This window comes from Macadamia integrifolia, chromosome 14, assembly GCF_013358625.1.
Source record: "Macadamia integrifolia cultivar HAES 741 chromosome 14, SCU_Mint_v3, whole genome shotgun sequence".
In the NCBI taxonomy this organism is placed as follows: domain Eukaryota; kingdom Viridiplantae; phylum Streptophyta; class Magnoliopsida; order Proteales; family Proteaceae; genus Macadamia; species Macadamia integrifolia.
The window spans coordinates 1620792-1642273 of record NC_056570.1 but is presented as its reverse complement, the minus strand read 5'-3'; the positions used below and the strand labels follow the sequence as shown (position 1 = coordinate 1642273).

Here is a 21482-nt window from a genome sequence, read left to right as displayed (position 1 = left end):
AAAAAAAAAAAAAAAAAAAAAAAAAAAAAGTGATATCAATGATTGATGGAGAGGAAAAACTTCCATTAGAGGAGTTTGAAGCAGATATCATACTTTAATACAAATCAATAGAGTGTTCCATTGCAGTATCTAACCCGAAATCACAGTTTATTACAAATTAATACACTTGTTCCACAGTGGAACGCAATATAGAGTTGGGTGCGGTGCATAGTGTAATGCAATACACCAAGAACAAGCACTACCAATATTCAATCTGGTACGTACCTCTTCAGCTGTGAATTTCTAATAAACCCTAAACAACTTTGGACCAACTTGTTCATGTGAAACATTGCCTTGTTATTGATTAATTAAGGAATCTTCAAACTTGAATGTGACCGACACATCTCAACAATTAAAAACTTGTAGGATGGTTCATCATGATCAGTTCCAAAAGGGCAAGAAGACCTGTTTACAGATAAAGAAAGTGAAAATACCCTCTTTTTAATTCCTTCTTTGCCTGTGGAGGAGCTGCTGTTCTTGTCTAAATTAATAATCTACAAACTCAAACTTGTTGAAGAGCTTTCATGGTTTGTTGATCTTGGTAATCTGAGGTAGGCTTGAGTTTTTCAGTCTCATCAGGCTTGAAATCTGCTAAGTTTTGTAATTCATTCACTGCTTCAACCACTCCTTCAATCTTAGTCACTATTTCAATCAATAATGAAGCTACTGTGACAAGAGGAACAACCTCCATTAGAGGGACTATGGTGGGTGTTGAAATGGGTTCTTTCTTCTCTTCCTCAGGTGCTTCTGGGAATGGTGATGGTGGTGGAGTGAGTAGGCTAGGAAGGGATGTTAAAGTTTTTTGAAGCTCTTGTACTGCATCTTTCATATCTTCAACTGATAAATCTATTTGAGTAGATCTTCTTGTGGCTGTGGTGATTGTAATGGCCAATTCTTTCAAGACCCTTGAAGAGTGGGAGCTCAATACTATGCAGGCATTACTGAGAAACCTTTTTACAAAGTCAGGCGCCTGTAGTTTGGAAACAAATCCAAAACAATTATTAGAGTTGTAAATGTTAAGGAGAGTGTGCCTAAGTACCTATATGTCTTCACATCAGGCTACTCACACATCCGACGTGGAAAAGTAAAGAATGAAGACTTGTAGTGCTCAATAGGGTTTGTAAGAACTGTTAATTACCTGAACTTCTGAATTAATGCAACCATTAAGAGCTTCCATGCAGCAGGCACATGTTCTCAATGATGCTCCAATTTTGAGGTATTGGTTCCATGGATGAGAAAAGTTGAATTGACCATGAGCAGGTTCCCATCTAGCAAAATTGGCCTATAAAAAGTAATAACTCATAAGTGATATATGAATTAAGGAAATTAAATTTTAGGAAAGAAGATAGGCAAGACTTGTAAATTCATTAGTTAAATTACTTACAAAAGTGTCTTCTGCTCCTTTTGAATTTAACACACATTTGTATCCTAATAAGCTTTTATTGTCTTTATCCTCATTTTCGACATCGCCATCACTGTTCATCTCCTTGAAGTACTCAGTGACACAACCTAAATTTCATGTTAAAGGATAAGATATCAATATATATATATATATATATATATATATAGGACTGTATATCATGTGCATTTCAACTATCTTATACATTGTTTCCTTCTCAAATTCTATTACTAACATAATCAATGTCACAGTGTATAGTTTTTTACTGTGGTTATTGTGCTATGAATTATGGTTCAAATTTCGCGAGTTTTGACATGCTCAGAGACAAAAACAGTTGGCAAAACCAAAATTAGCATAGTTTTGATCACAAAAATGCACTGTTTCAGTCAAAATGAGATCGAAATACGAGTTCTTGAGCCTTGCCATGAACCCAATAAGTAGTGTTGTTGTTAAGAGACTTACCATCTAAGGAATTGGCAAGTTTTTCCATATTACGAGTGATGAGGAGGTGAAGCTCTTCCCCAGCCCAAATGGGACAAACAAGCATGCTGATGAGCATGCACAAAGAGGTTCCTATGGCAATGGTGGACAGTCTTGTGTGTGCCATCTGAAACAATTTTTCAACACGAAAACCCGATACCGAAACCAAGCTGAAAGTGAGGATAAAGATCATAGCACCATAATCGAATCTTGCTTTTATTGTTGGAATAAATCTAGAGAAAGTTGCAGCTGAAGCTGAGAGAAAAACAAAGAAAGAAAGGATAGTTAATTTTTAGGTCATGTAGGTGTGTCTCAATATATAAATGAAAGCTTATTGTGTAGTTCATTAATGAAATGTCACAAACCTAAAAGGAAGACTGAAGATCCAAGAATTACAGGCTCAAACCTCTCTCCAGACTGGCTAGCAATCCAGTGGACACCTATAGCTAGTGATCCAGCAACGACAGTTCCAGTTATTCTGTTTAAGCTTTTACTTAGTGTAGCTCCTGCAACAAATCAATTAAACATAGAAATTAATTAAGAGAGGACACTAGCTTCTGCAACAAATCATTTAAGGGACTTGGATGCTTACCCACTGAGTATTCAAAGACTACCACAACTGTCATGACTGCCCAAATAGCATTTCCTCCAACACCTTCATACAAAGGTCTCATATAGTAGAAGAGTGAGACTATAGTGAGAGCCATCCCTACTTTTAAACAATGGATGACTTTCTTAGGATCATCAACCCCTAAAGCCCAAGCTTTCTTGAAGAACTTCCTAAATTTTGATGTAAACTCAACAAGCAAACCCAAGAGCCCTAGCCAGGTTCTGTGGATAGGACCAGATTCTGGAACTAGCAGCTCAGATGATGATCCATTGGTCATCCTTACCCTCCATTGTAACCCACCTGAAGCTTCCATCCCATTAACCATCTTTCACTTAGAGCCACTTCCAACAAATGATTATTAATCAAACCTCAAGTGATGAAGGCCTGGGAAGATGGATAGGATATGCGCCGACCAGATGAACTGCTCAAGGAAGGAAAGCTGCAGGAAGATGGGTATATGGAAGACCTCAAACTCACATGCCAATGTAGTGGAAGGGCTCCTCTTGTGTCCTTAATGTTGGGTGGATGTTTATATATAAATGGGTGGGAGTTGGCTGCATTGGCTTGCTTTTTAAAAAGTAATTAAAAATGAACAAGAACAAACAATTGGTACTTAAAAGTACGGTCACGTAAAGAAACAATTTGTTTAAATAATTAGGAAGGTAAAGCTTAATTGTCTTAGATGATTCTACTACTGCAACTCATGAAAATACTGGATTTAATATTCCGGTCCCTCTCTCCGGGTCTATTGTACTTTTGAAGCATGTCCCCCACGGGTACCATTAGCCCCCCTCTCCCCCCACCCCCCTCCCCCATCCCCCACCCCCCAAAAAAAAAAAATAAAGAAAATAAACAAATGTGGGTTCATTTGAAGAAAGATTAAGGACATAGTGAGGGGAGATTGGATCTGTTGCTCGTACAATCATCTGGTCATATGAATGAGCATTCAACATCTCTCCCTTTTGCTTCCAAATATACCCATCTTCACCTATGTAATGATAAGAAGTAGGACATGTGTTGTATGCTCATCCATATGATCAGGTGATCGTACGAACAACTAATACATTCTCTAGTGAGAACAACGAATACATTCTCTAGTGAGAGAAGAAGATGGTCAAAAATAACTCATGGACATTTTTGGCCACAAACTCAACTGCCACATTTTAGAATCATTTAAGAAGGGTTGCCCCTTTGTTATTTGCTAAACATTGATGCATGAAACGTGACCTCTTATTCTTAGTTACGGAATTAATTTAATGGATTAATTTCAAATAGAGGAAATATCTTTTACACGTACGGCCATTTAGAAATCTTCCCTAAATAATCCACCATTTTTCAGCCACAAGGATAGCTGATCTTGATTACTCAAATTATAACCAATATAATAGTCTATAAATCAAAGTTATGGTTTATCTTGATTCTCCACTGTATAACTCACCATTTAATTGATATAAATTATAAGACCATCAAATCAAAATAAACCAATATATGATTATTGTGGTTATTTTACATGTTGGATAGACAGGATTTATATATATGGTTCATTATGTATTAGATCTTTCACTTAACTGTCAAAATCTCTTTTTCACTAAAAAGATAAAATTATTAAAAAATCATGAGGACAAGAACAACATAAATCAGAAAAAAGCAGAAAGAGACCCCACCTTTGACATGGCTATCAATAGGGTCTTAACCTACGAACTAACGAAAATGATAACATGGTCTTGACTCAGCATCCATCGTCAACTCATCCACAATATAACTATCAAAATCTTGACTAATATTGATCCATTGATTATAACACATTGAGTAATTCCTTTCCACATAACTAACTTACACGATGAGTCAAAGGTGATGTTGAAAATATGATTGCAGATTTTGAGAGCCATGTGGGAAGGGTTCTTAAATGAACCATGTATGAAAAATGTCCAAAAATAAGTAAATATTAGAGTCCCTATAAATTATCTAGATATTATAATTGTAAGAAAAGGGTTTTACATGTTCCCAAATTATTATAGCTTGATATAAATTTCGAAGAACAGTTAGACAAAGAAAAAAAATATATTAATTAAAATTTTGAGGTATCAAAATTATACTTACATACTTTATTCAATGAAATTAATTGAATTATTTCTAGATTTTTGAGTTTATTAAGATTTCTTTTATACTCTACGAGTTTAAAAGAGGGATCGAACAAACTAGGAAAAAAAAAAAAAATAGCACCCCAATGCATGAAGCTTCTACTATTACAGGTTTGGGAGGGGCAAATGTACGTAACCTTAGTACCCCTTGCTTCTCAAAATGTAAGCATGTCAGTGAAAAACCTATTTTAATTACAATTTCAATAAACAAGCTATTAGGGCCATAATTTTTCAAAATTGCACTAGGAATGAACTAAGAAAATGACCAAGTTCTAGTTTCGATGTAACAACAAGATCTTGTTTGTAACAAGTAGTTTTGTTAATGGGTTAATTGATCACATTTTATTCATGAAATGGGTTGGATTGTATTATTCTGGAATATGCCAAAATCATTTATCAGATCTAATTACTTATCGATTAAGAAGGACCTTGTATTAGAATTGAGAAATTCTATGGCTCGAATCTTTAGTATTCTCTTATTTATCACATATATCTACTATTTAGGCATATTGTCACTAAGAAACTGAAAGAAACCTCAAAAACGGAAGAAAGGGGGCAAAGTGAGGAAGAAACAGATGTAGAGATAGAAAAAACTTCCGAAATGGAATTCTCTCCCAGAGCTGTGGAACTTATTATTCCATAATTAAGAAGTAGAATTACCAACTTTTACACGAATTTGAAAGTGGATGAGATCCGGCGAGTGGTCTCAATTGGAGATGGGAAGCTTTTCTTGGTTTTAATGGAACGAAGCATGAATCAGAGAATTTGTCAAGGGCCACTGGTCTTTGTCTAATCTCCCAAACCCAACCTAATTATTTCGGCCTGTGATGTTTACATTTTTCAGTTATCAAGTTACTACTGTATAAATATGATTAGAAAATATGTGACAAAGAAAGATGTGATACTTTGAGTCACTCTTGAGTATACATACGATAGGGCTGGAACTTCCTCTTCTATTATTAATTATTGTCGTCATCTCCATTAAAATTCTCTCTCTCTCTCTCTCATGGGACAAGAAGTTGAGATAATGTGACCTAACAAGAAGAAGATCCACTTTCAGCAACGTCATTAGCATTAAGGAGGTTTTAGTTAATTATATACAGTTTTTGGGGTCCTGTTGGTCCCTTGCATGGGAAAAGCTGGTCTTTTTTTGTTTTTAATTTGTCTTTCTTATCTTTCTCTCTCTTTTGGATAAGGAAAAGAAATCAAGTTGCCTTCCCTCAAATTTATTAGTTTCTTCAGATAAGCATTGGTGATTCATCAATTTAATGGCCAAGATTTATTATCTTTTACAAAGAAAAGGGACCCAGAAGTACCCAAAGCCAATCTAGCACAGGAAATTCTATAATTGCCATGAGGAAGATAAGGTTACCATTCAAAGTCAGTGGATGAATTAGAGGAGTAAAATTAAACAAAAGGGCAAAACAGAAGCTAACCTAAGCTAGTTTTTTTTTTTGGAGACTTGGCACCTTAGCTTAGTAGAAATTCATGTAATTTTTGGTTGTGTACTGGCGGCCATTGAATGTGCTTTTTGTTAGTCAAAAATCATAATAAATGGCCACTGGATATATGTTTTTGTTAGTAAAAATCATAACTACTTTGTTAAACGAATTCCTTCCTAACTTTGGTTGTGGGGATGGTCTCATATTAAGAAATTCCAAAAATTCCTTCCAAGTTTTGGTTGTGGGGATGGTCTAGGACCCTAGATCATGAGGTCATGACGAATTCCTTCCTAGTTTTCATTGTGGGGATCGATGTCCTATTAAGTCGTGGGGTCTTGAGGGAATCCATCTTAGTTTTGGTTGTGGGGATGGTCTAGGTCATGGGGTCGTGAGGAATTCTTTCCTAGTTTTGGTTGTGGAGACTATAACTCCATTTGATTCTCATCTAGAGGGTTGGGTGTCCTTGTTCTTGTGGGATCTGTCCATGAGATGCATTTAGGCCTGCCTTCTGTTGTTTTGTATATATCTTTTCCCCCTTCTTTACAATAAATTTGATTTTACCTTAAAAAAAAAAAAAATTGTTAAACAAATGTCTAAGATATTTTCTCTAATTAAGAATAAAAAATATCATATTATATGAATTTTTTGTACATAACATTAAAGAGTAAAACACCTGATGGAGGAGATGACCTAATTTTAGACCCTTCTCTAGTGGGTTGTTCCTCTAAGTGGAAAGCCCATTGTGGTCTGGCATGTGAAATTGACATCCATTAAGTGTTCTTGCATCACCTTGGAAAGGTTACTTTGCAAAAGTAGCTTATCCCATTTGTTTAATTAGCTAGGTTAAGACTGCATTTCTATTTAATTCAATCCCTTCTCTTTCTTTATTCAAAATTATATATTAACTCCTCTCTCTCTCTCTCTCTCTCTCTCTCTCTCTCCCCCCCCCCACGTGTCGTATTGTCTGAGAGCTAAAATTAGGTCATGACTCATCAGTAATTTCGTTTTAAAGCTTTTAAGTAAATTTCCCAGCTTTCTTAGAAGTGGGTATCATCAAAGTACAGGAATGTAGTACTAGTTTGGTTAATTAATGTTGATATAACTGGAAAGAAGAGCACTTATCTCACAAAAGATAACATTTTCCACAGCCATGATTTGAAAAGCCATCTCAACTATCATTTATCAAAAGGGTTTCTGTATTCGTGTGTGCACCCAACAAAGGCCAGCTTATCTCTCATTTAAACAGTATACACCACTATATATATCTTCTCCTTAAAAAAACCCATCTTCCTCATAGGGTTCTTATTATATTTTTTAACCCTAAAACCTCTAGCTTAGATCTTTAAGTTTGAGACTAAAGACCTAATTACACGTCCCATTCTTTAAATAATAAATTTGAAAAATATGCAATGAAGATCTCTTTGGTATCTCATCTGTGGGAACTGAAAACTGATTACAAATATAAGGTATAATGCGTGGGGCTCCTATTCTCCACTTAACCTTGAAGTTTTTAGTGTGTTTTTCATTATCTTGGGCCACTTATATTACAGAATATTCTTCGCAGGCAAGTATACCTCTCCTTTTGTATGGCTTCAAACTGATAAGCCTTTTACCAAAAAAAAACAAATCTGATAAACCTTGATAGTTGGGTTTGGAAATTTATTTAGTAAGCTAGTTAAAGTGGTTTATATGGCATCCCATTATAGTACATGAACGTGCATGGAGCATAGTTTTCTGGATGCTTGTGTGCACGAATGGATGTGTTAGTTCTATGGAGATTATAAGTTATCATTCGCACATTGATCAAGTTTCTCTTCACCCCACAATGAAGAGAGAATCTCTTAAGACACGTTAGACTATTGGATTAGATTGGGAAAAAAATTAGTTTTGACCACATGCAATAGGAGATGGGAGTTTAATGATTAAACTCATTGTCTAAGATGGCAAGAAACTTCCTCCAATGAAATTTAGAAATTAAGAGGCTTCATGATAGAGGTGTTAAATAGAAGATTTTTTTTTTTTTAAAATCAAAATATTATTAAAGATAAGAAAAAAAAAAACGAAAAAAATAGATTAATCAAGAAAACTAGCGAGTAGGGGACACCCACCTTCGACATCAGTAGGGGCCTAGATTTGTTCAATTCTTAGGAAATGAATAATATTCCTTATATGCAAACGAAGGCAACAAAGCTAACAAAAAAGGTTGGAATGCATTAGTGTGCCCGTACTAGAATCGACATGACTATCAACCCTGGAAAGTGCAGCTTGCTCTAATGAACCTTCTTCATGAAGGAGTGGAACGATAACGAAGTGTGATGTATATGATTGAAGAAGGGCTGAAGAAAAGAGTCCAATATTTTGTTAGCTCTTAAAAGTCAACTATGTTGAGAATAATCTTGCAATATTGACCAACTCTAGGACCTTTTAGATCCTTACAATATATTATCCCAAAAGAAATAAAAAAAATTCCCTACAGTATAACCAAGTTTATTAATTAATAATATCATCATGAAAATTGTCACATGCTAAATCCACTTTTCATGTGAAGTTCAACGTGTTTTTGTGTGCTGTTTGTGTAAATGACTTGGCGTTCACTAGTACAACAAAAAGGAGTCACTAGTACTATAAAAGCAGGGGTGTCAATTAGTGGCCCGACCCGACTAAATCGATCGGGACCGACCGTTTATAGATCGGCCTGGGCCGGACCGTTTATTAAACGTGTCGGGCTTGAGCCTGGCCCGTTTATAAATGGTCGGTCTCCGTTTTGCTACTTGGACCGTCGGACGCCCGACCGAGACCGACCTATTGTACACCGACTTGGCCCGACCCTTTAATGATTGTAAAATACCTATTTTACCCCCCAAATTAAAGAATAAAAACTAAAAAGTAAAGACATGTTCACATTTTAAATAATGGTTACATTTGGCATCATTTATTGATTTATTGTCATTTTTTTGGGCTTGCATGAGTGGGCCGGAATATAATAGCACATTTTAAAGAGGGCCCGTTTAAAAACCGGTTAAAGCCCATTTAACATTAAACATGTCCGTAGCCCGGATTAAGACCCGACTAAAGCCCGATTAAGGTAGCCGGATTATAACCCGAGACCGACCGACCGAATATAAAGTGTACCATGCCCTCAATAACTAAGCCCGATTAGTTAAATGGGCGGACACGGTGTAGCGTTTGAAAGTCTTCAAGCCCGATTAAGCCCGACCGAAACCGAACCGGCCCGACCAGTTGACACCCCTATAAACCCACAACATTGGAAAGTTCTTAGAAAGACGATTCCAACGATATATCGCACGTGAAAATCGGACCACTGGATCTCCCGAAATCACTCCTGAAAGTCAGAACTGGGATCAATCGGTCGAATTGGACCCAGATTCCTCTCGGGCCCGCAAAATTTCTTATAGGCCCGCCAAAAAACCCATGGACCCGCCAACTCCTTGCCAAAAAAGGAAGGAAAAAAAATGAGAGAATGGAAAAAAATCATTTTTCTTTATTAAAATGCCTTTTTAGGAAAGTTTTTTGGACGAGTCCGCCAATGTTTTGACGGACACATCAATTTCAAATAAAAAAGTAAGGTTTGGTGCATTTAAAACATGAAAAATTCACTTTTGGAAAGAAAAATTGATGGACCCATGGGAGAAATGGCAGGCTCGTGAAAAATTCTGGGAGACCCGTAAGAGGGAGGTGTTGACACCTATAAATAGTGTCTCCCTATTAAACAGAGGAAGGCACGAAGAGAGAGAAAAGAGAGAAAAGAGAGAGAAGAGAGAAGGAATTAAGGAAGAGCGGGGTGAGGAAATTCCTCCACCTCCCACCCTCGAGGAGCATCGGGGATCTTGAAGAGCTATTGAAGGCCTAGATTCCCTGAAGGAGAGGAGCAAGTAGCCAAGGTTAGTCCCATCTGAGCCAGGGATCCTCACGACAACCGCTAAAGCATCAGTCGGGGACTGTCCCCTCTTGACCCAGAACAATGGTCAAAGTCAAGTATATTTTCTAATAGATTAGCCATAATGTAGATCTTACATTAAATACAACATGTGTATAGTATCGTATATTAGTAGCATAGTCATGCATGTCAGGTTAGGACATACGAAGGGGGAGCATTCGAAAACCAGCATCTAATAGGAAGATCGGTTCAACTGGGTGAAGTGGGTGCCCAACACCTTCCTAGGGGTGTCAATTTGTGACCCGAACCAGCTAAACCGATCGGGACCGACCGTTTATAGACCGGCCCGACCCGGACCGTTTATTAAACGTGTCGGGCTTGAGCCCGGCCCGTTTATAAATGGTCGGTCTCGGTTTTGCTACTTGAACCGTCGGGCGCCCGACCGAGACCGACCGAATAACGCCAGACCGAGACCGGCCTATTGTGCACCGACTTGGCCCGACCCTTTAATGATTGTAGAATACCTATTTTACCCCCCAAATTAAAGAATAAAAACTAAAAAGTAAAGACATGTTCACATTTTAAATAATGGTTATATTTGGTATCATTTATTGATTTATTGTCATTTTTTTGGGCTTGCATGAGTGGGCCGGAATATAATAGCACATTTTAAAGAGGGCCCGTTTAAAAACCGGTTAAAGCCCATTTAACATTAAACATGTCCGTAGCCCGGTTAAGGCCCGACTAAAGCCCGATTAAGGTGGCCCGATTATAACCCGAGACCGACCGACCGAATATAAAGTGTACCATGCCCTCAATAACTAAGCCCGATTAGTTAAATGGGCGGACACGATGTAGCCTTTGAAAGTCTTCAAGCCCGATTAAGCCCGACCGAAACCGAACCGGCCCGACCGGTTGACACCCCTACACCTTCCCAACTTCATAATCTAGCACTTACCCTAATCTCTAGACTGGACCGAGTCAATCTCGAGTCCATCCTGACGGATTGGGCCCAAATCTTGGGTCCTAGGCCCTAACCCTAAGTGGCGACTCCAAACGTTCATATTTTTTATTCTTCGTAGATATCCGAGGCAGATAGCCCCACGAAATAGGCCCCTGTGTGTTTTCGAGGGAGGACGCGATGGCACAGCGGCCCGCGGGAGTGGCCCCAATCCCCTCCACGTGTATGCACCTAGAATTGCATTGAGCTTGGATCATAACCCCAATGTTATAACCCCTTGCCAATAGGGGTGAGACATTGGCTAATCACAATCGATGGTAGGTCTAAAGAGACCACTATGCATGGGGTTATGATGTACTATATCCAAGGCGGGCACAACATTGTATGACGTATTAAACGCATGGCTGTCGCACAGCGCGATTCGAAGTATTGTACATATAACTGTTGGGTTACTACTTAAGGGTTGGCTGAGGTACCGAGGTTCTTTCCGAGACTGTCTCACTCCTACTGGCAACTAGCTTGTATCATTGAACCCGACGTATTGGAGAGGGGATACCATCTACATTGCTTATAGCACTATGACTCAAATACAAACTTAGTAATTAGGGTAATTAGTGTAATGAAAATAGAATCATGTGATTGAGCACTATTGCATCATATATTGTGTATAGTTGAACATGCATTGTATTTACTGCATCACGGATGGGTGTATGCTTGCTTGCTTGCTTAGATGTGTATGTTTCTTTGTTTACCCCACACTGAGCTAGTGTAAATCACCCATGTGGATTACTGTTTTTAGATGGTGAAACTCACGCTGAAGCGGAACTGAATTTCGACAACGGCTATGAGGCTATGTCTGTGAGACACTAGGATGCGGACGAATGCCTCTTCTTATTTGTGATTTATTTAAACTTAAGTTTAATGTATGATGTAATTATTGAATATATGTGGGTTGTTTACAATTAGGCATGTATAATTGTAAGTATCATTGTAGAAAATCACTAGTAGTATTACCATGTGTATGATTGTATGTCCAATTTGTAGTGCTTATCTTGTAACATTTGTGAGGAAAGTGACTATTTCTATGATCCAGGTGGAGGTTAACTAACTAGGTTTGAGAATATAATCCGCATACCTTAGTTTATTGGAGACTGAGTGTGACATTTTTAAACCGAAGAGATTTGAATACAAAGGAAAATAACAAAATATGAAATGATTTCAATTCAGTGATACAGTCCGACGATGTTAGTTTCACTTCTTTACCCTTTAATTCCCCTTGCAAGTTCGAAACAGTTATAAATACATACCATTTCCTTACATATCCAGTGGTCAAATCACCAGATCACCTTTCAACATGGAAAAATCAACCATGCTCCTCCAGAATACTCTCTAGGCATACCTGTCTAGACATAGTATTTTTGTGGGGAACGAGGTGTGGGTAAGAATCACCAGAAATCCGATGGGAGTAACCTAATTTTACAAATCACAAATCAGCCAAGTGACCTCTACCAAAAAAATTAAAAAATCAGCCAAGTGACGAACCACATTTCAGTTCATTGTTCAGAGCCAGCTCCACTAACAACCACACAAATGCTTTAACTCAAAACGTTTTATAATAATCAAGCCAAGATGGTACTTCGTTACAATATTCTATCCCTATATTCCTGAAAGAACAACAGAGACCCAACACTCCAGGCTATAAGCAACAAATCAGAAACTCTATGAACAGATAATGTACAAAGCTGTGGTGAAAACAAAGCCTAGCTTCTGAGCATTCACATTTCCATATTTAATTCATCTTTCTTTCACTACAGTAGTAAGAGTCCAACACCAAAAGGTTGTTGAATATTGACATTGGTAGCACAAAAGTTTCATGCGCATCCTTGGTAATTACCAATGGTCTTTCGACATAATCAGGTTGAGGAATCACCAAACACCAGCATATCTACTGGAAAAAAAGCCAAAAAAAAAAAAAAAAATACAGCCTCAGATCAATCAGAAAAGATCAAACATTCTTGGAAACCAAAACAAGCAGATAAGCTTCGATAACTACCTGAATTACTTAGGGAGAAGAAAAATAATATAAAATTGTTCATAATTGCATGTACGAAAGTGTGACCAAGCATCAAATTGACTCGATAATGTTAAGAATATTTCATTAAATATCATATTGTAGCATTTCCAATTCAAGGGAAATCCTTTTGAATTATTGCATTTGGTATTGTCCATTATATCCACTAAAGTCATATATGTTAGATCATTAAAGTGACGAGGATTTCTTTCCCCTTTATTTTTAGGGTCAGGCTGGTTGGTAAAAATGAAAGTAACCTCAATAGATAAGAGGAAATTGTCAAAAACCAACAAAATTTTAAATATGCTAGGGAAAAACTAAAAATTGAATATAAAAGAAATAAAGCCTGTTTTAAAAGCCGCTAAGTAATTCTATCCTGCAAGACTCTGGCAGTTTACAAGCGAATGGCCAAGAAAACATTTTATTAATTCAATTAATTACATCTGGAGAAGAGGGTGCAAACTAATTACTGTTGCCCAGCTATCACCCTGATATTTGTGCCAACATGATATAGGACACTTCTATCCAGAAAGTTTTACAGAATGCAGCATATCTGTGGACAACATGTCCGTACTCCATAAACATGGAAATAGCAGGATCGAGAGTGCACAATTAAATGAGTTCCAACTAAGGAGTCTCATAATATTCCATCTAATAAATATAACCATTAAACTGTAAAATCTAGTTTGGTACCATACCTATACACCTTTTCCAGCTATTCATATAAACAAAAATATATTGGATGTTACGACTGATTCAGTTTTCAAGATTTTCTGGATCAGATATATCAAGTGACCCATCAATAGCAAGTTCTATTTCCAGAAGGAGCCGGTAGAAAGAAAGAATTGTAGTCCACACAGTTGTCACGGCGACTAGGTGAACTAAAACGCAGTCGAGGCGAGAAAAATTGAAGGCGACACAAGGTGCCTAGGCGCCTGTCCAGGCAAAGCCACCTGGATACCCAAGTGACGTCTTGACAACTATGTTAGTCCATGTGCAGAGCATGTCTACATCTATGGCAACCTCAAGTGCACCAATGATGCATACAGATAGAACTTAAACTTCCTTCAGCATAAAACACAAATAACACTATGAAATTTAAAATATTCCTGGACAGTGACGTAAATAAATTGATTTACAGAATGAAATGCAAAAAATAGACGAGTAAGCAAAATGGTAGACAACAATTCGACAGTATCATGAATTCATTTAAGTATAAGAATTGACAATATAAGAAAGACACAACATCATCTATGTTTTGATGGTTGGTGACCTGAAATTCCTACTTCAGCATGCTTTTTGCACAGATCTAGACAAAATAGTGAACTAAGATCCCAAATAGTTCATAACCTAAACAACAACATTTTTTCTACCACTCACCCCAATGCATGTATGACATGTTTTCCCAATATGGAAAAGTTGGACATCACTTAATCTCATAAGGGGAAAAAAATAGACGCTACCACATTTCACTAGTGGAGTAAGGGACTATTAAGGTGAAAGACGAGAATTCCCAACAGCCTACCAGGTTCTAACGTGCATGACCGATAAACCATCAGTCCACATCCTTCACTTCAGCTTCAACATCAACAACTGTTACAGAAGAACCATTTTCTGTGTGCACAAATCATGAACAGGACATCAGAGGAAGGAGGTATGAAATTCCAGGTTGCCCAAACACTTACCCTAGGATTCAAAAAGTGCAGGGGTGGAAAGGGAATAAAATTAAGTTTTTTCTTTTTTGATAACTAGCATATTCAATTGAAATTACCTGTCTTTGAGCGGGGAGAGAAACCACTGAATGCTTGTCCAAAAGTCGTAGATTGATTGGAAGAGAACCTAGTAGGTTCCCTTACAAACTCATTGCCTTCCACTGGGATTCAAACAGATTAGCATAGAAATCAGATTAGCGGGAAACAATTCTTCATTATTGATAATTTAATAAATTGTTCAAAGACAAAAATGTAATTGAAACTACAATCACAGAGGTTCTGAAATTGAAAGGAACCATAAATTCGAAGGCAAATAAGCTCACTCCCAGATACGCTGAGATATAGATCTAGAGTTTATCTTCGGATAATCACAATGTTTTCTATGAACATATAAATCTTGTGTACACAAGATGGCTGTGTTTTAGAGAGTCAGGGGTGAAATGAAGGTCTAAAAACAGAAGCACCACCCTCCTGCTGAGAAATGATGAACAATCAAACATAGCAAATTGAATCTTCCAAACTCTTTTTCTACCTTTTAACTTTTCTTTCATTCAGCATCTTCTTATGAGCTTTTCCCTCTCATCGACAATGGTAGGGTGATCTTTATTTGGGAATGTTTGGTAGGCAGATAGATTGCAACTTGACAACTATGTATAATATTTAAATTAAAATAAAATTAAAGGGGACTGCTTGAAAGCCAGTCGTAGATAGAATAAGGGCAAAGGGGTTTTGGAATTTGGGAGGTCTACAAGGGAGTGAGGAATCAGAAGCAGCACTCCAGAAAGAAGATTTATAGTATGATGCCAATGGCTGAACTAATTACAAGAAAGAGGGGAATACAAGTATTCTGCTCAAAAAGAGAACATAAACCTCAGAATTAGCTGAAAAAAAAAAAAGTCACCTGAAAATGGTTGGCTACAGAAGGGGCAGAGCTGCAGACCATCCTTCAAAGAAGATCTGCACAAGATGGTATTACAAATTTAATAAATCCAAAGAGGGGTGTCAGGCTTAGTATCACAAAGATTTTGAACAAAGCTTACTTAAAAATCTGAAAATCATTTCCACAGTTGGGGCACTGCGTACACACACCATACACATCAATTAAAAACAATCAATCAACGCAAAAAAAACCACAAAGATTACTCAAAAGTAATAAACCTCAACGATGCTATGCAAGATATTACATGATACCCCCATATTCAGTTTCTTGTTACCAATAAGAAAATGAATCCTTTCATGCAACATTGCAACCATGAGGCATAAACAAGTAAAAATGCATAGAAACTAGGTTGGACCATTAGCCTCAGTTCAGCCTTTCAGTATCTGAATTAAACCTTTAAATCAGGCTTCAGGTCCCTGCTCCTACCATTCATAACAGTAATTGGATGTTTTCACTATCCAATTTGAGGGTCCATTTTGGTCTAAGCAATAAAAATATGAAAGTCATGTAGAGAGATTAGATGCTAAAAATTTGTAAAATTTATGACGTTGTCAAGGAAATAAAAGCAATATAAGAGAATGAAAAGGAAAATTCTTAAGATATGAAGTTCATTTCAAAGAGAGTCCAACTTAATCTCAACCTGCCATGTGGAAAAAAATGCAACAAAATATATGGCTTCCACTAAAATGAATTAAAGAATCCCAAATTCTATTTATCTGGTGTAGTCCACTTATTTTCATGCATCCTAAGGTCTTGAACCATAAAAATATTTAAATAACAAAAGAAGAATCATATGTGAAAAAGTCCTTACACTGTCTTGAACTATATCTCGCCCTGCCCACCAGAGAAAAGCACCTAACCCCACAATTGGTAGAAGCACTGCAAGTAGCTATTCATGAAAAGCATCTTAGTCAAACAAAAGAGAAGAAAAGGGTTGCAATCCAAAGATCTAAATGAAATCTGTCTTCAACTAAACATTCAAAATGATTTTCTGATACCAATGAAAATTAAGACATTGGTTTCAACAACAAAATCCCCATTAATATGTTCTAGTACAGTCATCCTACAGTTAATCTTCAATGTACATTGGGAAGGCCTTTATTAGTCATTATGGTGATTTCTTAAAAAAAAAAAAAAAAAAAAACCCCATTATATTTTTCAAGATCCAAACATGTACGCTTCCTTGTATTTCTATGGTTTAAACTGTCTATGTTTCACATTTGATTCTATTAGCATTATATCTCTCATATTTATGATTAAATTCTAGGATATCTACCAGCTGCACCTTATATCTCAATTTCCTCTGAAAGTATAGATAAAGGATATGTGAATCAGTATATCTATGACACTTCTAAGTATAAAGTATCCTAAAGATTGATACAACAAATATCATCAAAAGGCATAGAAATAATGACGTAGACCAAGTCAAGAGACCTCCGCTCTGCGAAGAGTGGGTAAGGTGGCGTATATTATGACCCTCCCTAGACCCTGCAATGGCGGAAGCCTCATGCATTCGGTACGACTGTTTTTTTTTTTCTTTCACCAAGGCCTTGATTGGTGTTGGTGCTCCAATCTGGTTACAAGCCACAAATTGGGGCTATCTATCCAGCCTGTTTGGTCCTAACTTATCACTAATCGAGCAGCCTATTTTGGAGATATCGACCAGCAGCATGTGTATGAGATATTTCGCAGATTCTTATCAGATGTCGTAGGGCCCAGAATGGAGATCTTGGCTTATTAAATCCTTGCGGCAGAAGGCTTTTGGAAGATCTTGGTGGATCCCATGGAACCAGCTTGCATGAGAGATAAACCAAGAAAACTGCTGCCTTGTTGGGACTCCAAGAAGACCTTTTATGTCTTTAGTTTCTAATTTTGTGTTTTTCTTTTGACAATTATTAGGGTAGAATTTCTATTTCAATAGGTTTCTATCTTCCTTGTAAATCTAACGGGCTTAGTTATTTAGTCACCAAGCAGTCCACATATGGACTAAGTTTCTATTTTTGTAACCTGTTATTATTTATTATAAATACAAGCTGAGGGGAACCTACCACATGATTTGAGCTTTTAAAAAAAAATAAATAAATAAAATAAAAGTTGTTCATAAACTATGGCTGTGTGATGCAGTGAGGTGAGAGACCTATGAGTGGGAGAGAGGCTTGTCCCATTTATCTCCCCTTTTTCCCCTTCTTCTCCATTTGATTCTCCCTCTTCCACCTTTTTGTTTCTTTGAATTTTCTGAGTATTATTAAGCCTATTTGTCACCATTTGGGAGGCCTTTGAAGACTCAAAAACTGCTGTTGCTTGCTGCTGATCTGACACACCATAGAAACACCTGCAATCCTGCTGTATTGAGAATTCTGGGCAGCAACTCAAGTCCCCAAATCTCCCTGTTAGTATACCATCTGAAGCCCATCTTTTGGAATTTAGTTGGACCATTCAGGAAGGCCACTAGACCAGCATCTTGGGGGCCATCTGAGGTCTGCTCGTTGAGTTCTTAGAAATCTCTCAAAATCTGGTGTAAATCAAGATTTAACCTACCTTCTAATCCAACCATCAACTCAGGCTGTTCTTTTCGATTTTAGATCCTCCCATGTTAACCTACATTCATGGTAATATATCCCCTTACTGTGGTTCTTGTTCATTGATTGATTTTCTCAATTTCAAACTAATCTGGCCGTAGCTGATTGGCTGTTTGGGCTGCTACTGCTGTGCATATTTAGGCAGTGATATGGTCATCATTGTATAGCCTTTCTACGTAGTTTAAGTACTGTTTTGAAGTTTTGTTAGTTGCTGTAATATTGATTTCATATTCTAGATTTAAGATCTTAGTGATTCTGTTCTGGGATTGAGTCCTTTATGACTTAGCCTAACATTAAATAATGGCTAATACTTTAAGTTTACGTTAATTAACCAACTACATATGAAAATACAGAACTACAAAGCATGAGAAGAAATTGCAACAAATTAGGGAATACACAATTTAGCACTCTGCCAATAAGTACTCATCTGTTTCCACACATAAGGACATTCACTTTTGCATGATATGTTGAAAAGCTCAAGGACTGAAGAAAGTGCAATGCTATATTTACTCTCATTACAGATGTAATAGAAGAAGGAAAAGCCACTTGTGTAGCTATCAACTAGGGTACCCAAATTAGCTTAGAGTAAAATGTAAAACGCACTTAGTACTTCATTACACAATTGAATTAGTTTAGCAAAATAGAAGTCAGAAAATTACAGGAACCTTAATACAACAAAGGACGTGAGGACTTCACAAGCCCTCCTCACTCGAGTACAGAACAGTACAAAGCTAAGTTCTTATACGAAAAATGAAGAGGGAAAGTCTTACCCAAATCGAAACAATTGCATCCAAAACCCAACCAAGCTGCCCAGTCATTGAAAGATAAGTTAAACCAATAGCCAAAGCAAGGTTGCCCAAAATCCTTGCAGTGTTGCCGTCATCTCCTCCACCACCTCCACCATTAAATCCGGAACCCTGATTAACTCTAGCCAATACAACCCTCTTTTTCTGCCTCTCCTCTCTCCTAAAAATACTTTCCCTTCCATTGGAACCTATAAAGCAAAACATTCTTCCAGCAACAGCCCTAAGCTTGAATTCTTTGCCATGAAACCTATCAATCCTTCTTCTTGAAAGGGAATAACAGTTGATGCGTTGAAGGAATTTAAACCGAAAGCATATCCTCCTCGTGCCCAGATCGTCGCACAAGCTTCTGTATGCAGAGACGTTTAAAGGAATCTGAAGGCTTGTCATGGCAAACTGTATGATTGGGAAGTTCAGTTGGAACAGAGATTTTTGTGATGGGTTACACAAGATTCATCGCACCTGGGTATGCAGACAGAGAGCAATTGATATCCAGAGATTTCATGCTCTAGGTTCCTTCTATCAGAAATCCCTTGGATGCTAGAAGGTAGAGTAGTATCTGACTTGTAACTTCTGGAGAACAAAAAACGGATGGGTATCGTATCACATAATTATCATCCATACATTGAGAGGTTTTCTATTTTGCCAACCCCAAGAGGTTTCGGTTTATACACCGTGACAACGGCCTAAGACCGTTGGATCAGAATCAAACAACACATCTTTATTCTTAAGCATCCATCTAGTCAGATATCAGGAGCCTCACCTCTGATGATCTTATCTGATGCTACCAATCAACATGTACAATGAATTCAACGTTTACAGAATACAATAACGTAAAAAACAACGCTACCTTCTAGCTTGTACTTGTGCCAAGATATTGCAGGTGTAAGAAGACAATATTGTCCTATGCTGAAGATGTTTGTGCATGCCTTCTCACTAGCTGCATCTGCTGGCATGTACCTTCGCCTGAAAGTAGTATTCTCTTACCCTATCACAATATAGGGTAAGAGAGCGTTGCTTAGTTATATGGCTTCTACACTAGCGTGGGGCCAATGAGAGCACTCATGCAAGGGCATTAACATGAATGAGGTTTTTTGAATAGGTTTTGTAAAGAATCTTCCTCACAAATCAAATAAACAAATGTTTTTATGATCAACAAGTTGACTGAATGGGGATAATAATCAGTGACTTGAAAAGTCACAGTTGATTTTTTTTTTTTTTTTTTTCCTGTTGCAAACCCGCAGAAGGGGAAAACTATATTAATCTTTTATAGGGCGAAAAAGGTAGTTATAAGAGGGTGCATATCCCCTAGGAAGGATCACTCCCAAAAACCTATCTATTGGGGTTTCACGCGGATGGTAGAAGTAATAATCCTACATCATAAGTGGGTAGCTCGATGTGAAGACTTATAGGTACTTGGGCACCCTCTCTGCAACAAGTAGCTTTTGAAGATGCATTCTACCCAAGTCCTCAATAAGTGGTATCAGAACTAATTATTGAAGCATAGCAAAAGATGGAGGAGAACACCACAACACGGAGATAAACTTGAATGAAAGTAATTTGATGATCTTGAAGGCAAAGATGAAAAACTTGTTATATTGCAAGAATTTATATGCACTCATAGGAGGTGATACAATGAAACTCAAAAAGATGAATGATGCCAAATGAAAGATATTGGACAGAAAAATCATTGGATTTATCAAACAATTTTTAGATGATATCAATTTCCATCACGTATCCATAGAGGCATAGGTGCAATCATTGTGGATGAATTAGAAAGCTTAAACAAGAGGAACATTATTGGGCACAAAACTTTCTTCATCAGAAAGTTTGTGAACTTGAAGTACAGATACAGAAGCTCAGTTGAAGAACATTTGAACGAAGCGTAAGGTATTATGAATAAATTCTCCTCCATGAAGATAGTGATTGATGATAAGTTACAAACCATTTTATTTCTCAGTTCATTACCTGATAATTGGGAGACTCTAATTATGTCTCTTACCAGTTCCGCACCAGATGAGATGCTCTCAATGAGTCAAGTAATTAGAAGTCTATTGAATGAAGAGACAAGTAAGAAATCATTGGACTCGTCCTCCCCCCCCCCCCCTCCAAAAAAAAAAAGCACTTGTCACAGAAAATTAGGGGAGAAGTAAAAACAAATCAAAGAAGGAGATTACATGTCACTACTGCAAAAAGGAAGGAATGCAAAAAACTCAATAGATATTCAAAAAAGAAAAAGAAAAGAAGATAGAAAAGATAGTACTATCACTACCATCTATTCAGATGGCAATATTATTTACATCTTGTGACACCTCCCCCAAGAGGGTGTTCACATTGATGACCTAATTAATTATGTTTCAAATCCTCTTCCCATAACACTTAATGATAAGGGAGATGTACAATAAGA

The 21482-nt window shown here is 37.2% G+C and overlaps 2 protein-coding genes across 3 annotated transcripts; both read right to left on the bottom strand.

Moving 5' to 3' along the window:
* Positions 1-87: 87 nt before the first annotated feature.
* Positions 88-2982, bottom strand: LOC122060902 (aluminum-activated malate transporter 10-like). The gene is made up of 6 exons (XM_042624010.1): positions 2511-2982; positions 2284-2424; positions 1901-2173; positions 1424-1548; positions 1178-1321; positions 88-1009 (listed from the first exon to the last, which is right to left on the bottom strand). Exons 1-6 carry the CDS (start codon positions 2851-2853, stop codon positions 542-544), a joined length of 1494 nt encoding a protein of 497 aa, XP_042479944.1. The 5' UTR covers positions 2854-2982; the 3' UTR covers positions 88-541.
* A 9579-nt stretch (positions 2983-12561) lies between these two features.
* On the bottom strand, positions 12562-19713 carry LOC122060939. 2 transcript variants are annotated; one of them, XM_042624051.1, is made up of 7 exons: positions 19043-19713; positions 16505-16582; positions 15794-15828; positions 15655-15710; positions 14813-14914; positions 14567-14655; positions 12562-12918 (listed from the first exon to the last, which is right to left on the bottom strand). In XM_042624051.1, the coding sequence occupies exons 1-6, from the start codon at positions 19463-19465 to the stop codon at positions 14597-14599; spliced, it is 753 nt and encodes a 250-aa protein (XP_042479985.1). In that variant the 5' UTR covers positions 19466-19713; the 3' UTR covers positions 12562-12918; positions 14567-14596. The 2 variants fall into 2 exon arrangements, with proteins under 2 accessions (XP_042479985.1, XP_042479986.1); XM_042624052.1 differs by having other exon boundaries at positions 12562-12915.
* Positions 19714-21482: the final 1769 nt, after the last annotated feature.

Coding starts and splice junctions, on each gene's coding strand:
- LOC122060939 (XM_042624051.1), bottom strand. CDS start 19,465: ATGACAAGCCTTCAGATTCCTTTAAACGTCTCTGCATACAGAAGCTTG. Junction 16,583..19,042: donor ATGCAATTGTTTCGATTTGG/GTAAGACTTTCC, acceptor TTTCATGAATAG/CTACTTGCAGTGCTTCTACC. Junction 15,711..15,793: donor AATGATTTTCAGATTTTTAA/GTAAGCTTTGTT, acceptor CATCTTGTGCAG/ATCTTCTTTGAAGGATGGTC.
- LOC122060902 (XM_042624010.1), bottom strand. CDS start 2,853: ATGGTTAATGGGATGGAAGCTTCAGGTGGGTTACAATGGAGGGTAAGG. Junction 2,174..2,283: donor ATCTTCAGTCTTCCTTTTAG/GTTTGTGACATT, acceptor TTTTTCTCTCAG/CTTCAGCTGCAACTTTCTCT. Junction 1,322..1,423: donor AAGGAGCAGAAGACACTTTT/GTAAGTAATTTA, acceptor TACTTTTTATAG/GCCAATTTTGCTAGATGGGA.